This window comes from Spea bombifrons, chromosome 8 (assembly GCF_027358695.1).
Source record: "Spea bombifrons isolate aSpeBom1 chromosome 8, aSpeBom1.2.pri, whole genome shotgun sequence".
Lineage (NCBI taxonomy): Eukaryota > Metazoa > Chordata > Amphibia > Anura > Pelobatidae > Spea > Spea bombifrons.
In genome coordinates, this window is record NC_071094.1 from 6905382 (window position 1) to 6926618 (window position 21237).

The 21237-nt window shown below is 46.2% G+C and overlaps 1 protein-coding gene across 5 annotated transcripts; it reads left to right on the forward strand.

Moving 5' to 3' along the window:
- Nucleotides 1-1236: 1236 nt before the first annotated feature.
- LOC128503154 (golgin subfamily A member 2-like) lies at nucleotides 1237-20633 on the forward strand. 5 transcript variants are annotated; one of them, XM_053473178.1, is made up of 28 exons: nucleotides 1237-1385; nucleotides 3398-3514; nucleotides 4529-4609; nucleotides 7937-8032; nucleotides 8366-8406; nucleotides 8564-8627; nucleotides 8863-8919; nucleotides 9517-9597; nucleotides 11196-11234; nucleotides 11792-11854; nucleotides 12408-12501; nucleotides 13356-13462; nucleotides 13834-13892; nucleotides 13974-14115; nucleotides 14401-14490; nucleotides 15108-15215; nucleotides 15598-15685; nucleotides 15771-16117; nucleotides 16943-17047; nucleotides 17136-17360; nucleotides 17643-17742; nucleotides 17837-17925; nucleotides 18191-18338; nucleotides 18761-18828; nucleotides 19226-19328; nucleotides 19430-19536; nucleotides 19793-19955; nucleotides 20196-20633. In XM_053473178.1, exons 1-28 carry the CDS (start codon nucleotides 1338-1340, stop codon nucleotides 20438-20440), a joined length of 3075 nt encoding a protein of 1024 aa, XP_053329153.1. In that variant the 5' UTR covers nucleotides 1237-1337; the 3' UTR covers nucleotides 20441-20633. The 5 variants fall into 5 exon arrangements, with proteins under 5 accessions (XP_053329153.1, XP_053329155.1, XP_053329157.1 ...); XM_053473180.1 differs by lacking the exon at nucleotides 9517-9597; XM_053473182.1 differs by lacking the exon at nucleotides 7937-8032.
- Nucleotides 20634-21237: the final 604 nt, after the last annotated feature.

The following is a 21237-nucleotide window of genomic DNA, read 5'->3' on the forward strand; positions in this document are numbered from 1 at the left end:
CCCTGGACCCTGTTAACGGGGCTGATTCTGATGGGGAGCATCTAAGAGACCCAATCGGTTTCTCAGTCCTTCGGTCCATCTCAGATGAAGCCTACGAACATGCGTCCCAGAGACTGGGAGGTTGAGCGTCACTGCCAGCGCTGCGCAAGCAAAGTATGAAATCTGGAGTGGGGATAGAATGGCAAAGCCGGGACTGTGCCACTTAAAAGGGTGACAGTTGGGAGGTATACTAGGAATACAGCTGCAATAAACAAAAGAGCATTGTTATTGGAAGTTGAACTGGCTGACGGGCGACAGGTTATACATCATAGTCACCTAGATCTTGATTAGGGGATAATACATTCCATGGTTTTGGGTTGATGACGTAGGAGTCCGAGAAGAATCCCAAATTATCATAATCATACCTGGCAACTTTCTCAATGAGCTGACCCCGAGACTCTTGAAATATTAACCCATTTATAGGCCATAGAGAACATTCTATATAGTGACTCACCAGAAGAACTTATGAATAAGCCTCTTGTTGCGAAACGCGTTAAGCTGCCTGGATCAGCGTCCTTTTAATATATGAACCAGAATACAGAGATTTGTACTATCCCATACCTTACCCCATACTGGTTCCAAAAGCAAAAGGATCTTATCTGTCCCTTCACCCCGAGACTAAGGCAAAAGCTCTGATTTGAAGTCAGTGCAGCCCCTGACTACCACCCCAGTCCTAGGTTGCCTATGCCAGAATATGTTGCCCGTAATCACGCAATTAAATATGATTCCCAAAAATCTGCACAGAAACCAGTGCAATATATTGGCCTACAGGTTGGCACTCAAAAGGTTGAGGGTGGTGTGATTGGGGCAGAACTGACTTTTTAAGGGACTTTTTGATCTATAGACAGCTCTTTAGGACAGCGTTTAGGAGAAAACATTTGTTTTATTCACAGAATTTAATTTATAAACCATCTCCTGCTTTTCCTATACACATTATTGGGGTTTTTAGGGCTGTAGAACCCTGCGATTCCCTCATACCCAGCAAACATTCTGAGCACCTAGGGGCATCAAGGAACTAAAGAGGCACTACCTTTCCTTTAGAGGGACACTTGGGATCTATGCCTCCCCTGAGCTTGCCCCCTGTTATGCTGAGTAAACCGCCAGCCCCGATCTAGTGACAGCTCAGTCTGGAGTGTGCATTGCGCTGCCCCACGCTGCCACTTCCGCCAGTTCTTAGCATCATGTGACCACGGCAGTCACATGACGCACTGACGACACAGGGTCCTTAAGCTGGATGTGGACGCGCACCGCGGTGCATTATGGGGTTGCGGTGACGTGTTCCCTTGCCGGAGCCTGGAATGGCAGATGCAGGTAGACGGTCACAGCTGGCTTCGGCCAAGAAAAAGGTAAATAATTTAGACGGGAGAAGGCCGGTGGGCGAGCGGGCGAGGTGCCGGGATACACGGGGGTCGGGTGCCGGCAGGCCGGCTGCTGGTTACGTGGAGAGAGGGTGGTGACATGTTTGGGGTGGAGGGCGGATATATGGAAGTGGCGAGTTCATTAATACACTTGGGTCTCTGTTATAAAAGTGAGAGGCCGGGGAGGCGGCGGCTTAGTGGCTACCAGTCTAGAGGGGTTGGTGGTCATGGGTGACAGGTGGGTGAGCTTGGGTGTGGTGGGTGACAGGCTAGGGGGTGGACAGGGATAAGGGCAGATGGCAGATGGGTGATGGTGTTGGAAGGCCAGGGGTTTGACTGGTGACAGTTGAAGGGTTTGACAGGTGAGAGGCGTTGGTGGCCGGAGGATGACGGACAAGGTGGTGGATTGTGTGAGTGACAGGTCACTGGGATATGGGATGATGGCGGGTGAGGGTGTTAGTGGCCGGAGGATGACGGGCGACAGGCTTTGGTGGCCGGAGGATGATGGGCGACAGGCACTGGTGGCCGAAGGATGACGGGCGACAGGCGTTGGTGGCCGGGGGATGACGGGCGAGGGGGTGGATTGTGTGAGTGACAGGTCGTTGGGATATGGGATGATGGCAGGCGAGGGTCTTAGTGGCCTGAGGATGACGGGCGACAGGCGTTGGTGGCCGGAGGATGACAGGCGAGGGGGTGGATTGTGTGAGTGACAGGTCATTGGGATATGGAGTGATGGCAGCTGACGAGTGCCGGATCCCGGGCCGTAGGGGTTGGGGGTATTAGTTTACTGCTGTGATGCCGCTCGGTGTTAGTTGGCAGTGCTGGTTGTGAAGCGCTGTAGGGAGTGGTGGTGAGTAAGGAGCGTTTCATGGGACGGGGCGAGTTTATAAGGAGATGCGAGAGGATGATATCTGACGCTGCTTGGAAGGAGCAGCGATTTTGCTCGCGGACATTTAATGCGGTGTCTTCAGAGACATTTAGAACGAGATATTTCCAATGCTTTTTTTTATCCCATCCGGTATATTTTTAAGTTCTCTGCCGTTCCCTTTCTTGTTTCTCTCTTCCAACGGGTCCGAATGTATCCGTCTAAGACGAGCAATAGGTTCCTGGCCGTCAGCAGCGAGCAAACAAACCAATAAATGTCAGATTTCAGTAGCGCGGGGCATAGGGGTGATGTCGGGGGCCGCTTGGTTTCCTACGGGAAGAGAATCCTTTTGTTCTTCACAATAACGCTATTGTTTGCTGCTTGACGGCGTCCCTTCGCTTCAAATCACAAGAAACAGGTTCTTGCAAAACGCCCGAAGACCTAAATCAGCAGATTCTTTTTCCGGGATAAGCGACGTGTAGCAGACCGGCAGCTCTGGGCTACGGCTTCCGCGGCTGGCGGGTCGCCGCACTGCCCCGAGCATCATGGGAACTGCGGCCGGTAACAACATGGCTGGTAGAACAGGTGCCGCGGTCTGCATTCATTCCTTAAACCTCTCCGCCGTAAAATTATCTCAGCCGGCTTGCGCGACCTGTTTGGGGCGGTACATCTTCTCACGTTCACGTCTGTGAATTCACGGTGTCGCAATTATTAAATATGTTTATGTAGCGCCGTCATATTCTGCGGAGCAGTACAATGGGTTAAACGGATGCATCATCACAAGTTGGACTTGCGCAACAGGTGACGAGGCTCAAAGGAGCTTACAATCCGCGCATAAAGCAGACAGCGTATGCATTTAACAAGGTGTGCGTGTTTTTCCTCCCCTGCTGAGCGACGGATGCGCCGTCATAAATATGGAAAAAGCGGAAAAGCTCCGTTTTTTTTTTTTTGTTTTTTTTTTTCTTATGGATATATACGTGTCACACATAGATGCCTTTGCGGTAAGCCTGGTACCTTGGTACTAGCCGAATTCATATCAATCTCCATTACTGTGTTCAGTTATATAACGCAGGCATCACTCTATAGAACGTCATCAAACCAGGATAATAACGGAGTTTCCTTTTTCTTTTGCAAGTTGAAGGCGTTTCAGCAGAAGGCCTCTTCCCCCGTCAACAATGAGAACAAGAAAAAGAAGAAAACAAAAGAAGGGGACGGTGACCCTCAAATCCAGACCCGCATGTCTCCGGACCCCGTAAGTCGTCTCCTCTTACGATTTGAGTTCTTTCTGTCCTCGTTGTTCATGCTAATGGTGAGATCCTCGCTAGGTCCTCTCCCGGTCTCTCTGGTCAGTGATCGAGTGGAATCAAACAGATTCCGTTGTGTATAGATCGCATTTGATCTATACGCTGCCCGAGAACCAGGGAGCCGTAGCGCCTGGAAACAATCATAGTGCCGGCGCTTGGCTTGATGCATGCAGGGGTCTTCCCTACGGAACTTGCGCAACCTCCTCTAGGTTTAATCTGCAGTTAAAGTGACTTTAGTCCTAGTTAGTCCCACCAGCTATGCAACTCATTTTTCCACGGCCACAGAAGTCCATTCTGCCTGTTAAATGTTATATAGCCTCCTTGGCTGGTGAGCTGACACTTATGACGAGGGATGGAAGGGCCGCTAACACAATAGGTTCTGCAGGCGCTCTTTTATTTGAGCATTTTTAACGCTCATCTGAAAGGTAAGTTGTTTCCGCGCCCCCTGATCAGCGAGTTCCTTTCTACTTTGTGGATCAAGAGACGTCTAATCGAGTTGAGTGTACGTAGGCCGCAGGCAGTGAAACGGTTAATGCGGTTGGGTTGATCTTGTGCTACCCTTTGCTCCGGGCTGCCTGCTAAAATATCAGTTTGCAGAATGAAAAGTTGTCTTTCCTTGGTTGTCCATTTGGGTTTAAAGGGTGCCATACGTACTTTAAAAGCTGTTAACCCTTTCATGCAGGGGCCCCTGGGACGTCTTATTATATTGTATATTTTCCCATTAGCTGACCAAGGCCACGATCTCGTCGATTCCATTCGTTGTGTCGGAATTTTGGCCTTAAGCTAGATTACTGTTTTCGGGACCCTCTCTCCGCCTGTGTGTTTTATTGAAAGGCATCCCTGGCGTTGGTTAAAGGGTTAAACGGGTTATTCCTTTTCTGCTTATTTCCGGGGTTTTTTTTTCCCCATCCTGAGCATTTTTTCCCCTTCTTTTCTTTCTCTCTGTGTGTCGTCACCTTTAGATTCAGAGCTTACTGAAGGGACTGGTGTCAGATCTTCATAGATCCAATGGGGTGTCCTTCCCTTCATTGGGCACCATGAAGGTGAGGTGGGATGAAGATACCCTGACCTTTCCTTGCTGCCATTCTCACGTTACCCCCCCCATCTGTTTCCTTTGCTCGAGTTGCACAGCATTGTTTGATTTCAACATTTACTTGCACCGAACGGGCGAAATAACTTGGTTTCGCTTTGAATAACGCAGCAGCAAGATTTATTTCAGCAAATGTATTTACACCTGTGTGCAGGCAGGCATGCTAGAAGTGAATGGGATTAAGCAGGGTGGCTTCCTAGAATGCCGACTGTCCTGACTCTTACTAGGCTCTCGCCCGTAGAAGACCCGGTAGAGCAGCCCGCGTGACTTGGCAGCGGATTTATTGATCAAATCGATCTACTGACCTGGTTTTCAGGTAGCGAGCGCCCAGGTCCTGCTGCCCTTAGACTGCCTTTTATCATCGCGACCGGTGCAAAAACATTCAGTGCTAAAATTATTAAGGGGAACCGTCACGTTTTTAATTTACCCTTAATCCCAGTATTCACATACGCTACCGTTCAAAAGTTTGGGGAAACTTCTCGCTCTAACATACTTTTTTCTAACGATCAATTAGCCTTTTAAACGTAAACTTGGATCAGCGAACACAACGTTCCATCGGAACACAGGAGTGATGGGAGTGATAAAGGGCCATCGGAACGCAGGAGTGATGGGAGTGATAAAGGGCCATTGGAACACAGGAGTGATGGGAGTGATAAAGGGCCATTGGAACATGGGAGTGATAAAGGGCCATTGGAACGCAGGAGTGATGGGAGTGATAAAGGGCCATTGGAACACAGGAGTGATGGGAGTGATAAAGGGCCATTGGAACACAGGAGTGATGGGAGTGATAAAGGGCCATTGGAACACAGGAGTGATGGGAGCGATAAAGGGCCATTGGAACACAGGAGTGATGGGAGTGATAAAGGGCCATTGGAACACAGGAGTGATGGGAGTGATAAAGGGCCATTGGAACGCAGGAGTGATGGGAGTGATAAAGGGCCATTGGAACACAGGAGTGATGGGAGTGATAAAGGGCCATTGGAACACAGGAGAGATGGGAGTGATAAAGGGCCATTGGAACACAGGAGTGATGGGAGTGATAAAGGGCCATTGGAGCACAGGAGTGAAGGGAGTAATAAAGGGCCATTGGAACACAGGAGTGATGGCAGTGATAAAGGGCCATTGGAACGCAGGAGTGATGGGAATGATAAAGGGCCATTGGAACGCAGGAGTGATGGGAATGATAAAGGGCCATTGGAACGCAGGAGTGATGGGAGTGATAAAGGGCCATTTCCAGCTACAATAGTCATTTACAACATTATCCCCGTCTGCGCTGGATTTCTGATCCATTTTATGTTTCTAAGTGACCCCAAACTTTTGAGTGTGTGTATCGCACGATATATCATACTACGTGTGAGTAGTCATATAAACAATACTTCTGTTATTTTTTTTCTTCTTGTGTTGTATGTGGCGTCTGACGTGTAAAGATATTTGTGAATCGGGGGAAAGAGAGTGAAATTTGCATGAAATGCCTCGGATGTGTCTTTGGTGCAGGCAGACGAGATATAAGTATTTCTAGTTGACTTTCAGCCCTATATTCAATACTTTTCAACAATGATTTTATGTCCTCTTTAGTAAATGTTGTGTAGATACTTCAAGCCTTTCCCAGCTGATCAATAACTGTTTGCTTATTATACGCTCCAGCCATTGTATGCCCTGTAATGCGCATGATACCTGAGAGGTCCCTTTAAATGTAACGGCGTCCCCTTATAAAAGCATGATGGGGGGTGCAGCAGCCCTCCCCCCTCCATTTTTGGGATTTGATGACACAGAGCCTGTAGTATGTATGAGTTATGGTCGGCATCTCGTACCAAACCACCTTTCCGGTTCAGTTTCGGTCCACCGGTTGGCTTGATTTCCGTCTTCGATGGATCTCCGGCTTCCCGGCTCGCTGCTCCGCGGTAACCGTTGGCTGGAAATTATGCCGATTTCAGTCCAAAGATAGCGTTGTCCTCATATCTGCGTTCCTGCTCGTTGGGCGATGGTGACGGCGGAACTCTCCCTCTGTAACATGACCTGAGTGTCTTACACAAGTCTGTTGTTCTGCAGCTGTCTCAGCGACGTGTTTGGGACTTAACCGGAAAAGGACCCTATAATTACCAACTCGCCCCATTACCTTCTCTAAACACTAATGTCACTTGGTCTTCTATTGGGAACTCTTTGCATTTATATACATTTACAGTAACGGGCCTTATAACTTCATATGCTATGTTATCAGCCAGCGTAATAATTAAGCAGTTATGGTGTTCTAATCGGTGATTTATCTTCTTATTCGGCCCAACCCTGTCCTTTTTTAAATGGCTAAAACCAGGTTCGTGAACCATGATGGGTTAACGTTAAAAATAAAACACCACTTTTTTCTGCTCTATTTTATAATGTAAAGTTCTCGGGAGTGTCGGGTGCACCCCGTAACTTTTAATAATTTATATCTTGGGTTATCGTCTCAAAGATGACGTTGCTGTAAAGGAGCAAGCAGGATTTATAATGGGCTCGCCGGCTGCCGTGTGGCGGACGCTTGTTTTATGGTCGGTGACAGCGGATGGCGTGAGAGGCATTTGTTTTATAGAGTTGGAGAGGAACTCTGCACCAGGATCCCGTAGGGAGGAAATACAAGGGATTTAACAGCATTTACCTTCCTCGGTCCTCCCCGTCCTCCCTACACACCCATCATCAGCTCGCCAAACCCAGGATCTGATTATACCTAAGAAGACGACGGTGACTCCGAGCCGCCACAGCCCCTTCCTTTACTTATCAGATTAACTTAATTGTACAATTTATTTCTTTTAATGAATACAAGATTTGGTAGTGCGAGGCAGCCACGGCTCCCCGATTAAGTAACTACTCCCCATCTGTAATATCGGGGGGGGGCCTCCACGAAATTCTCTACAATCACTATTAGGTCTTTATTATTATTAATATTATTATTATTATTATTATTAAGCACAGATATAAAGTAGGATATTGTATTTCGGAATGCTCCAATCCAAGCCGGAATTTCAATTGGTCCTCATTACATGTTAAGAGACCCCCTCCTTCTGCCACGTGCATGGCTGTAGATAGGTTGCCCTCCGCAGATAGACCTAACGTGCGCTGTGTGTTATATCTGTAAAATGTTCCTGTCGCCTGCCGTTTCTACGTCATGTCTGTAAATTCATTTTGCTTTAATTTTTGTTTTATCGTATAATATCCATCCATCGCTATCCTGTCCTGGCCGTCGAGCGTCTCCCAGGTTGTCCTTCCTCGCCTCGTGTGATGTAATCCGTGTTGTGTGTTCTGGCAGGAGATCTTGGAGAGCGAAGATGAAACGTCCCCAGACGATAACTCCGCGGGGTCTCGGGTTCCTGTCGCACCCTTTTCGGATAACCCGCTGTCCGAGGTGCCTGCTGCCCCTTCTCTTCCCCTATGTCCAGCAGGGAACTTGCACCGAGCACCTTTCGGTTCTTGTACCCCTCTCCCTTTTCTTCATATCATTCGAGTTCTGCACTTGATACTTGATTCTGGACTATTTTTGTGGTTGAGCTCACTTGGTGGAGGGGCTCGTTTACTCCGCGTTGGAGGAAGCTTGTTGCTTGGGCGTTGGGCACAGCTTGGTTTTGGTGTGAAAGTTCTGCTGTTTGGCATTTCATCCTTCTTTCCTCTTCATTTTTTATCACCTTTGGGTATGTGGTCCAGCTGGTTGACTCGTTCTTGTTTTCTTCTTTGTCCGCAGAATGACCACGATGGTGTGAAGAAGTCTTCTGCTGAGTACGGGTACGGGCGTATTCCTTCTCCCAAACACCACCAAGGCTTTGTATCAAAGCGGTCAGCTTGGAACTTCCTAAATATCTTTTGTGGAACGTTTCCATTTGTTTCCGACGACCCTCACGGACAAAGCGCCTCGTATAACATGTCTGCCTTTATCTTCCAGATCTCCCTCATCGACAGACAGTCTGCGGCAACTATCAGAGCAACTGAACGGGATGGTGTCCCAGGTAGCTGCATGTTCTGGTGATAGCTTTGGCATCAAATGACTGTTTATTTCAGACAATTTCTTACGTTTATTTCCATTTTCTGTTTGACCCTTAAAGTGAAGGTTCTGCGGCACTCGACGCCTTTCGCTTCCTGCGAGCTAAACCATTCAGCCCCTTTTGCTTGATTTTTTTTTTTTTTTTTTTTATTGTGTTTCACTTGTTTTTTTAACTCCGATGCAATCTGTTTCTCTTACAGAACAGCTCCTATGTCAATGGAGAAAACATTAAGCCCAACAACCTCCCTGAAGTCGAAGTGAGTCTGTCCTGGATTTTGTGAAAGTGTTCCCGACTTTCATTCCACTCTTCTCTCAACTTTTTCTCTCTTCTGTTTAGTAACGTTTTCGTTTCTAAGAAAAATTTATTTACTAAGCTAAAAATCTCTTGAGCCAAGTCTTGCAGTCTTCATAAAGCGTGGTTAATGTAATGGGGGGGGGACTCCTTCATCGCATTAAAACTCTCCATTCAAGTAAATCCCAGAGAGCTTCTCACTGATACAGCTTCTAATAATGTCATTCTTGGTTTAAAACGACCTGCAGTTAATGCTTCCGTTTCACTTGGTGAACTTTTCTCTAGGAATATCTGTATTGAAATGTAAGTTCGATCGCGTTTATTCACAGAAATCGCCGCCATGTAATAAGCTGTTTGCAGCCACAAGATACTAGCGATGGTTAATCTGGTGAAAGGAGGATTATGTTAAGACCTGGTTGGATTGTTATTTATGATGGAATTCTAGTGAGGTCATCACGATGGGGGTCAATATCATTTACCTAATGTCTGTATTGTGCATTTCTTTCTTCTTTTCTTGTTCCGGCCGTTCTGCGTCCTTCTAAACTGAATGCATGCGCTGCAGTCCCGTTTCCAGGAGCTCGCGGCAGCTCTTGAGTCCAGCAGTCTTACAAACAAACAGCTCAATGAAAAGATAGAGGATCTGGTAAGAGGCCCGTGTCGCTCTAACGGCGCATGCTGCGTCGGCGGAGCCCCTGTGCTCTGTGTGTGGGGTTTATGGCTCTTGGGACCTCAGCGTGGGAAGGCAGTGTTACCTCCTGGGGGCCACAATCCAGCACCGGAAGGACTATGCAGCTACGAACCGGGTGACGGCATCATGCCTAATATTCTCGGCATGGCGTTTGGGCCTCACCATTACATTATATGGTCCGTGCCTAACTGCTACAAACTTATCTCGCTATACGATACACGCATATTACGCATTGTGGCCCTTGCAAGTCCTAATTGATTCGTTTCACGTCCGCGTCCGTTGGCCTTTGAGGTAACGCTGTTGGTTCCTTCCATCATCTGGGTCATCTGTTTTTACTTTTCTCTATTAATTTCTTGTTCTTTATTGCATGCTTAATGCTGTGACCGTCTAACCTGGTGCGCCCCCCCCCCCCACATCTGTTGCATTTTCTTGCCACTGCGTTTAATTTTACTAGTTCGGCATCTTCGCTCATGTTTCCCAAAACTAGAATTACCTTTTCCTGGCGGGGGAAGGGTATTTCGCTCCGGCAGGGGAAGGGTATTTCGCGCCGGCAGGGGAAGGGTATTTCGCGCCGGCAGGGGAAGGGTATTTCGCGCCGGCAGGGGAAGGGTATTTCGCGCCGGCAGGGGAAGGGTATTTCGCGCCGGCAGGGGAAGGGTATTTCGCGCCGGCGGGGAAGGGTATTTCGCGCCGGCGGGGAAGGGTATTTCGCGCCGGCGGGGAAGGGTATTTCGCGCCGGCGGGGAAGGGTATTTCGCGCCGGCGGGGAAGGGTATTTCACGCCAGTGGGCTTCCTGGTTTTTCTTCCCCAAGGCTGATGAGCTACAATTCCTGTTCTATATCATAGGATTGTAGAGCACCTCCTGCTGGAGTCATATTGGGATTTCATTTGGATTCATACCTATTAAATATTAGTCAGACTAGAAAAAAAAAATCTATATTTGATTTAGAATCATTTTGCTCAGCAGAAGTAGACTGGTTTTATCCATGTGCTCGACAAATATTTTCCTTAAGGAAACGTGTGTATAAGACAACCCTACATCGACAGAGTGTGTCCCACGGGGTACAAAGGGAAGAAACACAATATCACAATAATTAATAATAGTTTCTTCCGTACATTCAATCAGCTTTTCTACAGCCAGTCATACGATGAAGAGTTGGGATCATCCGCTTCAAAATTAAAAAATGTCCAAAAAACATTAAATGCAGAAATTGGCGCATCGTCCTCATTACGAAGGTCAAGATCGTTGTTTTGGAGTTTTTTTGTTTAAGAGTTAGGCACCGTTTCACGTCGCTGAAGCTGAGTTTAACGGAAAAGCCTAAATCCAACCTTTTCAAAGACTCCTCTGAGTGATGGATCCCCTTTTACTGTTCTTCAAATCTCGCGCCAAAACCTATAAGTAGACAATGTGTAGAAAATAAGTTGGATTTTTTAAAAGAATTTCCCGTTCTGACCTTGTTTATATATATATATATATATATATATATATATATATATATATATATATATATAAAAAAAGAAATACAAAATGTTTTCCCTCTTTTGTTAACAGAAGCAGCAGAACCAGAATCTCCTGAATCGTCTCCACCAGGTAAAGCTCTTTTTGAATGATATTAGTGAAACGGAAATTCCATGTTTTGTAAATGAGTCGTGTGCAGTAGCGAGGGTCCCAATGTCCTACATATGCATAGGCAGGGCCGCCATCATAAATCTTGGGGCCGAGTACAGGCTTAAAGCTTGGGGGCCCCCCTGTCCATTCTAATGTCCCACCTATTGCTCCGCCAATGTTCTGCCCATCATCCTGCTTTTTATTCTTCCCATAAGCACACCTTTATAAGAGCAAGGGTGACCCTAGGACTAGTGGCGGCTGGGTGTAGTATTTCTTCGGGGCACCCCCGTAACTAACACTCGTGCATATTAACACGCAAACCCACTCGCTTTAACACTGTACATTTACACACACGCACAATCTTTATCCAGGCTGTCCCCTGACACCCCTGACTTGCCATTTAATTATTCACCCCTAAAGTGCAGTCACTAACAGCTAAAAACTGGGATGTCATCAAGGAGCACAGCCTCTCACTGGGATTATTTCTTGGCTTATTACACGTTTTAGTGATTTTATTATTATTTTTTTAACGTCTACAGGAAAAGGAAGGCTTTGATCAGACGCTCGCCAAGGAGCAAGGAGCCCTGAGGGAACAACTGCAGGTAGGGATTGCGGTCTCACAAATGCCCCAGCAGCCTCGCGTCTTTCCTTATCTCAGCCGTAGTTCTCCTACAGCCTTTGACGTGTACTCCGTGTGCACTCACGCGAGGCAAGAAAGGCTTTCTGGGGGGCATTTCAGTAAATCCCCCATAGGAGGTAATGAGTTGTGCCAGCCTCATCAGTCTCTTGTGTGTGAGCATGGAGGCTCCGCGTGCCCCTGCTGCCCTCTCCATTAACTTTTTTTCTTGAATCATTATTTTTGGACGTTTGCTGCAGCCCTGCTTCTTCTCTTTCCTCTCCTTGTTCTTCTGTCTTCAGGCACACATTGAGCGTGTCATCAAGTTTTGTTTCTGAGTGGAAAAAGCGCAATTTTGCGAAAGAGCAGGAAACAAAATTGTGGAAAAATAAATTGACCAAAAACTAATCGCAAATCTTGTCCTGATCGTTATTGGTCCATTTGCACAAGTCCAATTCTTCTGTTCAGATTTGTGACCGGAGAAATATTCCGCCTGAAACGTAATTTATTTTTATTTGTTTTTTTCTGTTTTTTTTCAGGTTCATATACAGACGATTGGCATTTTGGTATCTGAAAAATCAGAATTGCAAACCTCCCTCTCCTTCACCCAGCAAGCGGCCCGTCAGAAAGGAGGTTCTGAATTTATTTACATTTTTTATTTTTCTTTCCAATTTAATCTAACAGATTACTTGCAGACGTAGCCAAATACCGGCCATACATTGTATTATAAAATTATTAAAGAATGGTCATGTTCTAATAGGAAAATGGAAGCCACTAGATTAATGCATTGCTTATAATCCATGGGAACAAAACACTAAAGTCTAAACCGTACTGCGTTGTTCTGTAGGAGACGGAATAAGACTGGCTGACCAGCATTAAGTTTGTTATACCTTTTAATTACTTAAAACTGCTAATTATCTCTCTATTAAAAAGGAAGCTTTGTGCTATTAGGATCTGAATAACAGTCACACGGTGCATTCAATAGTACATGAGAAAGTGTATCCAAAAAGTACCACGTCTCATGTCCCTATATAAAAAAAAAAGATGCAACCGGCATGCTAATGTGACACATTATCACACCTAAATCTCTAATACCCATTGTACAGCGCTACAGAATAGGATGGCGCTATATAAAACCAATATATAATAATAATATCCCCTTCATGCCTCAAAATAACAGATGAGAGAGAGTCTGGTTTCTGCGGAAGTTTTATTAGGCTTTTGTGTGCAAAGTTCGAAGCGATGGTCTACAAACGCGGACTGTTGGACATTCTGTTAATAGAACATTTTAACCCCTTAAGTACAATGGGCGGTCCCTAAACCCATTGAAAACAATGCATTTTGAGCCCGTACATGTTCGGGCTTTGTCATTAAGGGTTTAATATATAACAAGGTTTTACGTCTGTTAGTTGGATAAGTCCAGAGACGGCGTTGATTGTGTGTTTTGAGGTGCGATGGCTCTAACTCGCCCCCTTTCCTCTCTCTAGCCGAGGCCGAAGACCTCGCTATGCGCCTGCAGAGTACCAAGAAGAGAGTGGCGGAGCTGGAACGCACCTTATCGGGCATCTCCCTGCACCAGAAGCAGGCGGAGAAGGTAACAATGGGACTCGATCTCCAAAAAGAAATCGATAGTTTTCTCTGTTAATAGAGATCAGGGATGAGAATTTGATGTCGGTTGCCTAGGGAACGGGTAAACAAAGTTACATTAACGTATGCTCATGAGCTCTATGTGCTCATGAGCTCTATAATATCTATATCTGGGCTTATGTGAGAGTAAGATGGAGTAACGTGTGTGTGTGTTTGGTCATGTAACACGGGGCAAGCTCTCTGGTGACCTAACTTCTGCGCAGCCTTCTTTCAAAGTAAAATGCGTCAACGCAACGGCAATGCCCTGGTATTTAGTGCAATTTCTAATAAAAAGATCTTATATCTGTACTTTTCATCCTGTCCTATCGCTTTTTTTAGCTCAACAAAGAACTGGAGAAGGAACGCGACAATCTTCGCCTCGAGTCTTTGAAAAACAGGTAGGTCGCCGTTTCGGAGGACGGGCTGAAAGTTCTTGCGCGGCTTCGGTGCTAACGAGCTTCCCGCTCTTCGTTGTCCAGCAAAAGCGGCGAAGAACTAAAGCAGCAGAACTCGGAGCTGACGGAGAAGCTGAACGCTCTGCTCTCGGAGAACACGGACATGAAGCAGCAGGCCGAGGAGCTGCACAAGAAGCTGGAGATGGCAGAACTCACTGTCCAGATGGTATGACACCAAGGGGAGCAGCGGGGGGGATTAGAGTTTAAGTTCCAGCCTTACCCGCGCATGGTTTCAGTATTCCCAGTGTTTCTTACAGCTGCGTCAAGCCCCAGCGGCTTGTTGGGTTGATTGTAGCAAACTCATTGTTTAGTGAATATACTCCCTTAGCGTTGTGCCAACATCCTTTGTACTCCTTTGTGGATCTATTGGAGGTGGAAAATGTCAAGACCGTGTCATATTAGAAGGAACGCGTCGCTCCCTTTCCTAAAATGCACTTTATTCTCTTTAAAGCTCTCGAGTCAGGTGGGAACCCCAGACTCACAACAGCAGTTCCAGATGGTGATGGAGGAGAGAAATTATCTGCAAGCACAACTAACGCAGGTAAAAGATGACCCTGGGAGGACTTCACGTTGAGAAGCAAAGCTTGGCGCAACTTCGTGTTTAGATGCTTTTAAATAATAGCTCTATAAGCAGCCATTCTCGCCACCCTGGAAACCCTTAGGTACCCTTTCTGTGTGATGGGGGCTGTTAATATGTGGCATCAGACCCCCTGCTCTTCATATGACTTATGCCTCTAAAACATTTCTGTGTGGCAGAGAAATTAGTCTGTCCAGTGTGCGTAGATCTTGTTGAGAGTTTCCTGCATACCCAACGTTAATAGACTTTTATAATCCCGGGCAAATTGACTGACGTCCCCTACGAGGAGGTTGGAGCAATTTTAAATATAGATAGAACTTTAAATTTTAGAACTTATTATAGGAAACTCCCAATAATGCTATAGTAATTAAAATATATATTTAAAAAAAAATCTATATATATATAAATATCTATCGATATCTCCTTTCCACAGGTTAGCAGTGGCTTTTATTGAGAAATTGTCAAGTCTAGCATTAGGTTTGGATCACCAAACTGTAGGCATGGATTTCCCTTCCTTCTGCTAAAAGAAAGTGAAAGCATGTTAATGCATTATTTTATTTTATTGTTTTTAATTCATTTAGGTGACCGGGGCTCTTGAACATTTGAGGGCTGAACGAGACCATTATGTTAACAAGCTGAAGGAAGAAGAAGCTGTCTGGCAGGAAACAACCCAGAAATTCACAAAGGAGGTGAGCAGGGAAATTTTTTCCATATTCTTCTCCGGTTTAAAAAATTGGCAGAGGCAAAAAAGAACAGGGAGGCACGGTTTGGATCTAAAGCTTTTCTCATCTTATGAGCTTTATTCAGCGTTTGTAAGATTGTTTTGAAATACAATCACTCACCATTATAGAGGAAGGCGGATGCTGATATACATATAATTTGAGTTTGCTTTATTTGCTATAAATCTCTGTTAGTTGGCTAACTTCTTGAAAGGGAAGGAAGGTGCGGGCTTTTCCCAGATCTTGCCGTCCAACGTGCTCATTGAAAGAGTAAAGCAAGCTACGATATATCCAATAAGGATCATTTTTGTCCTATATTTGTGCGTAATAGTAATGTCCTTTTACTCCTCAGATCCAGACGCTGAGCCAAGAGAAGGAAAATGCTCTGATTAGGATCGAGGCGTTGGACACACGGGTGGCAGAGCTGCTTCTGGCGTCAGGTAGCCGCACCGATGAGATAAAGGCCGTCACGGGCAGACGTGGCTTCCCTGCTAAATATTACAATTCTGCCGTTTGTCATTTCAGCCGCTGATACGCCGGCCATGGAACCGGCCGGTCCCGCGGAGCCTTCCGAGGAGTTTCTGGGACTCCAGCGGGAGTGCGAGAGGTTGGCACAGGAGCTGCAGGGGCTGGAGAATAAATACCGGGCTCAGGTTCAGGACAACAGCCACTTGAGTCTGCTCAACCATCAGCAGGAGGAGCGCTTGCAGGAGCTGGAGAAGGTGCTGGAGCGCCACTCTGAAGAGGACAAAGAGAAGCAGCAGATCCTGGAAAACATGCAGAATGACAAAACCACCATCAGCCGCGCGCTCACGCAGAACAAGCAGCTGAAAGAGCAAATTGCAGAACTCCAGATGGCGTTTGTTAAGCTGGTGAATATCAATGGCACTTAACCTTGTCCTTGTTACAGACATAACTCAACGCCCCGCTCCATGCGGCTGAGTTGGCTAAATGTGCCGTCTATAACATTCCAGTTGATGCTGGCAAAAAAAGCACCCGTGTGGGTGGGCAGTAATATAAAGTCCCATAGCGCTTAACTGTGTGGAATGCAGATTTGAGATCTGTTACCACTTCTTTTTAGCTGGAGACATTATGATGTTACATTCCGGTCATCATAGGTGCTTCCATGCATATGATGGCTGAGAGGTCCTTGGAGTCCCCCATTGGAAGAACATGGGTGGGGGAGCTGCAGTTGCCCCTCTTCATGCTACCTTAAGCTGAACACATCTACTCGCACATGATACTTACCTCCAGTCCGCTCCAACGCTGGCTTGGCTAACACCGTGGGTTTATTGAGTCCCTTGTGTGGATGCGCGGAAGGCACTCCCATTGATTTCAATAGAAGGGCTTTCCTGCCACAGACGGGCTGTGATGCCTTTTGGCAGCCTGGGCTCAAAAACCCTCAAAAACTCTTTTCTCAGGAATATCTAAAACAAGGAACTTTCCTCTGCAGAGTACTTAATGCCCCCCATACCTGAAATAACACATTTAACCTTCCGAATACTTGGAAATTCGCCACTCAATTTACTCTTCAAGGGGACAGGATCGCTCGTTATTCAACCATTGTGAAAATAATTGCAGCATCGGTTACAGAGGCAAACAACCTCAACCCATTGTTCTTTTTAAGTCCTGCGTACCGATCTGATATTCTTAAACACTGCCGATTTTTTTCTATTTTTTTCCCCCCCTAAATTCAGACAAACGAGAAGGCGGAACTCACAGTTCTCGTCGATGGCTATCGGCACGACCATGGGAAGAAGCTGGCGGATTTGCAGGAGAGCCTGGGTCACGTCAACGAGCAGGTGCTGATAACACGGAGCGCCCCTGTTAGTGTTATTGGACGCGATGAGGGGCGAACGCGGCGTCACTCTGTCCGTTTCTTGTTCGCAGCTGGCTGCAAAGGAGGAAGAAGTCCGTCAGCTGCAGGCGCATCGCGATGAGATCTCGGCCCACTTGCAGCAGTACAGCTCGGCCTTCCAGCAGCTGTCGGCCGAGAGGCAGGAGATCCAGAAACAGTACATGCTGCAGCTGCAGCTCATGGACCGACTGCAGCACGAGGAGATGCAGCGGAAGGTCAGCGAGGATATGCGCCTGAAGGAGCTAGAGAAAAGCAGGGTTCGTGATATCATTTTCTTACGTTTTAGGGTGTTTAAGATAAGGTGGTGATCGGCCAAACCCAAAAATAGTCATATTTATTCTTCATATTTTTCTGCATCAGGAAAACTCTTAAAGGGCAACTCCTACCGTCTTATTTTCTTACTAGTATCCCATTAAAAGTACATTTTCAAAGATATTGTGCTGTTTTCGATAAATAATAAAGCATCGGCTCAGTTTGGAGCGGAGAAAATCGGCCAAAATGTCACATGACTCTTTGTTAATATTTGCCTTCGTTTACAGGAGAATCTTGAACTGCTTACCAAAGAGAACCAGGAGCTGAGAGAACAAGCGTTCCGGATCCGCACCGAGCCGCCGAAGCAAGAATTACAGCGGATGGAAGGTGGGACAGGGTGTATTTTTTAATGTTCGCCGTTTAAGTTGAGTTGAAGGAAAACCCTGATTCTCTAAATTCCATGGATGGCTTTCTTCCTCAGGCGATGCGGTGGACGGTGACGCTTATGAAGATAAAACATCCGAGACTTCACTGGTTATTCCGGAAGATTTCGAGAGCAGAGAAGAAATGGTGAGTTTTGCCGCTTCCATAAATTACGTTGTAATAAATTACGTTGTGCCCCTGTGGAGATACATTGTTCACCCCGTTTCCATTTCACGTGTTATACATTATATTTCAACCTCCTCCATGATTCCCCAATCCCTCCACGAATTCCGGCACATCTTCCGTTTTTATCTCTTTCCCAGTCTGCACTTTTTTCTGCCCCACTTCCTTTTTCTATAATATGTTGAACGCATTTTTGATCAAAGCCATTCAAACTCCGTGTTTGTCGCAGGTGGCCTTTTTGAACGCGGCTATCGCAAAGTTACAAGGTGAGCGGGACGAGACGGCGAGACATCTATCGGAACTGAAGAACTACTGCCATGATCTCCTCCTGCAGGTCTCTAACCTCCAGCAGCAGCAGATGACGGGCGCTTCCCGAGGTAACGCAACCCGGCTCCGTGCCAAATGTAAGAACGGATTCTGTGTGATAAAGGCTGCAGAGACCCCCACTGGATTAGTTCATTCCTTTACATGGTTATGAACCTTTTTTTTTTTTTGTGGTTTAACTAAACTTTAACTAAATCCGATAGATTTTAACTTATTTTGAATCCCTTCCGAGCATCATCTAGGATTTTCTCCCCATTCCCTGACATTGAATCCCAGGCTTTGCCTGATGTGCATCTAACAGAGAGTTTGTATCGACTTGTGAGAACTTGTTGTCGTAGAGCACCACGGTACCCAGGGATTTAAATGGTCGCTGACCTGGCGAGATAAGAATTGCGATCTCTACCACTCGGGAGGGCATTGGCTCCATGAATAGAACTGGGATTTTATTCTTTGTCGTTATTTAATGTTTCTACAGATGTCACCTTGGAGAATGTGCCCAAAGAGGTGTACGACGCCTTACAGTCTGACATGGATAAGCTGGCGGTAAGTTCCTCTCGCAGGTCAACAACACTCGATGTAACGAGACTCCGGCTCTAGTCCCATTGTTTCGTGTAGAGGGGGAAGTACGGCTTTGGAACAATTCATGGACCTTCCTGGGGACGTTGGGACGTTCTGTTGTGGGATTTCTCGGTTATCGTTTGGGTGTTAACACCAGCGCCTAAAACCCTGTCCGATTGATAAATTTAGGGAGACTAAATTAGATGGAGACTCCAAAAATGTTATTTTTCGTACTTCCCCCATATACCCACAATTAATTTTGTATCCAAAACCCTTTTAAAGTATATTCTTACGTCGTCGTGGTAAGCGCAGCTTTGTGCCTTCACGCCTTGGGGGACGGATATGTTTCGAACGCGGCTGTAAGAGCTCCGTTTGGTTTCAGATCCGTTTCACAGACTTGATGCAGGAGAAAGTGGAGCTGAAGGACCGAGTGGAGGAACTGGAGCATCGCTGCGTCCAGTTGTCAGGCGAGACCGATACCATTGGTAAGTGCTTTGTCCAAGATCTCACGCATTAAGCGAAATGTCGCTAGAATAACTGCTCTCGGGTCATCTCATGATGTCCTCTCGTTCTTGGGTTTCTCTAGGAGAATACATTGCACTTTACCAAAGTCAGAGGGCTATCCTCAAGCAACGTCACCAAGAAAAGGAGGATTATGTCAGCCGACTTGCCCAAGAGAAAGAGGAAATGAAGGTAATCCATTCTAGTTCTCCGTCCTCAACCTTTGCCTTGATGAGGAGGTGAACCACGCGATATCTAAAAGATCTTCACGTTTGCATTACGGCACTTATTACTGAGGGTCCGTAGGAAGCCTTAATGGGTTCCATGGAATCATTGAAATTCATAATGTAACAAACGTATTACATGTAGTCATCCATCAAGTATTCTGAAGCTTCCCGCAGTTCTGCAGGAACTTTATTTTCTTTCTTTGTTGTTTTTCCGGTCGCAGGCCAAGCTCTTAGAACTGCAGGTTCTGGTCACGAGGCTGGTGACAGAAAGAAACGAGTGGCACGGGAAATACGTGGATGCAACAAAAACTCTGATGGAATTCGGAGAAGTGGAGTTGCCGGCTAATGCGGAGACACCCGGAATAGGTGATGCCGATATTCAAGGTAAGCTGGAAAGCGGGGCAATTAATATATTGGTAAATCAGTATAGAAAATGGGTGTGCTGGTGTGAGTCTGAATCCCTGAAGTAGTCCATGTAATCTTTGGTCAGTCTGTGTTGGTCCATCACATGCTACGTGGGCATAGTCTACAAACCCAATGTATAGCATGAGCCGGTTGTAAAACATTGCTATCTTTTGAAATTAGTAAACTGACTACCTCTTTGTTAATTATGTTTTCTAACAGGTTTTGAAAATGTTGATTTGGAGAATCCAGACAAGGGGCCACCCGAGACGGGATCTCCTTCACCTTCCTACCAAGGAGCGAACCCAGTCTCTGGCTCTGAAGACCCGACGGCCAAGCAGATCATGCAGCTCCTGCATGAAATCCAGAACTCCCAGAAACAATCAAGTTCTCTGCTGCAGAGTACATGCATCCCCTTCTACTACCGCATCGACGAGCACGGCGAGATCCATCTAATGGTGCTCTAAGAAGAACCCCCACGGGGCTGTCGGATGGGTTGCGATGGCTGGAGATTGGATTAGTTTACTCTACAGCTTTAACAAATTACTTATTTCTACCCTGGATTAAAGATCCATCATTAGCTGAGAAAATAAAAAGGGATATTAAGTATTTCAGAAACCAATTTGCATAGCTGCTTCCACTGATGGAGATGGGGAATACAGTTCGTTTCCATTACTATGGGTTGCTTCTCAGCTCCTGGCAGGCGATAATAGATTTATTATATTGTATGTTCATCGCCATCAGTTACCTGTCACCGCTGGAGGCTTCACACACATCCCTAACACTAATGCTTTATATAGAAATAACATGGATTTGTACAGTATTGGGAGAATGGGTAAATTGTAACATAATGGCAAGTAATGGTGTGTTATCTTGTGTCCGCAAGAACAGCTCGGCCCTGTTGCGAAGGGCCGGTGGTTTAAAGCATAGATACGGTGACTGCTTCTCATATGGGAGAGGTAAGACGATGTTGTGTTGATCAAGCTGGGGATTTAGGATCATCCCAGCCGTACGGCCATCAAATCCCTTGGAAGAACTTCTGAAGTACCGATCCTTCCGGATGAAGCACACAAGAAAGTGCTTTTGAGCCGCTCATAGCTGCGGAATTTAAATGGCTTCCTCCGTAAGTTCAGCTGTCCAAGTGGGTGTAGAAAAGTTTTTATACTGTGGGATTTTTAAGGTCTGGACTGACTGCGATATTAAAGTTAAGGAAAAAGCGAGAAAATGGCAAGTCATTCGAAGGATTCATTATTTTATTTTCTTT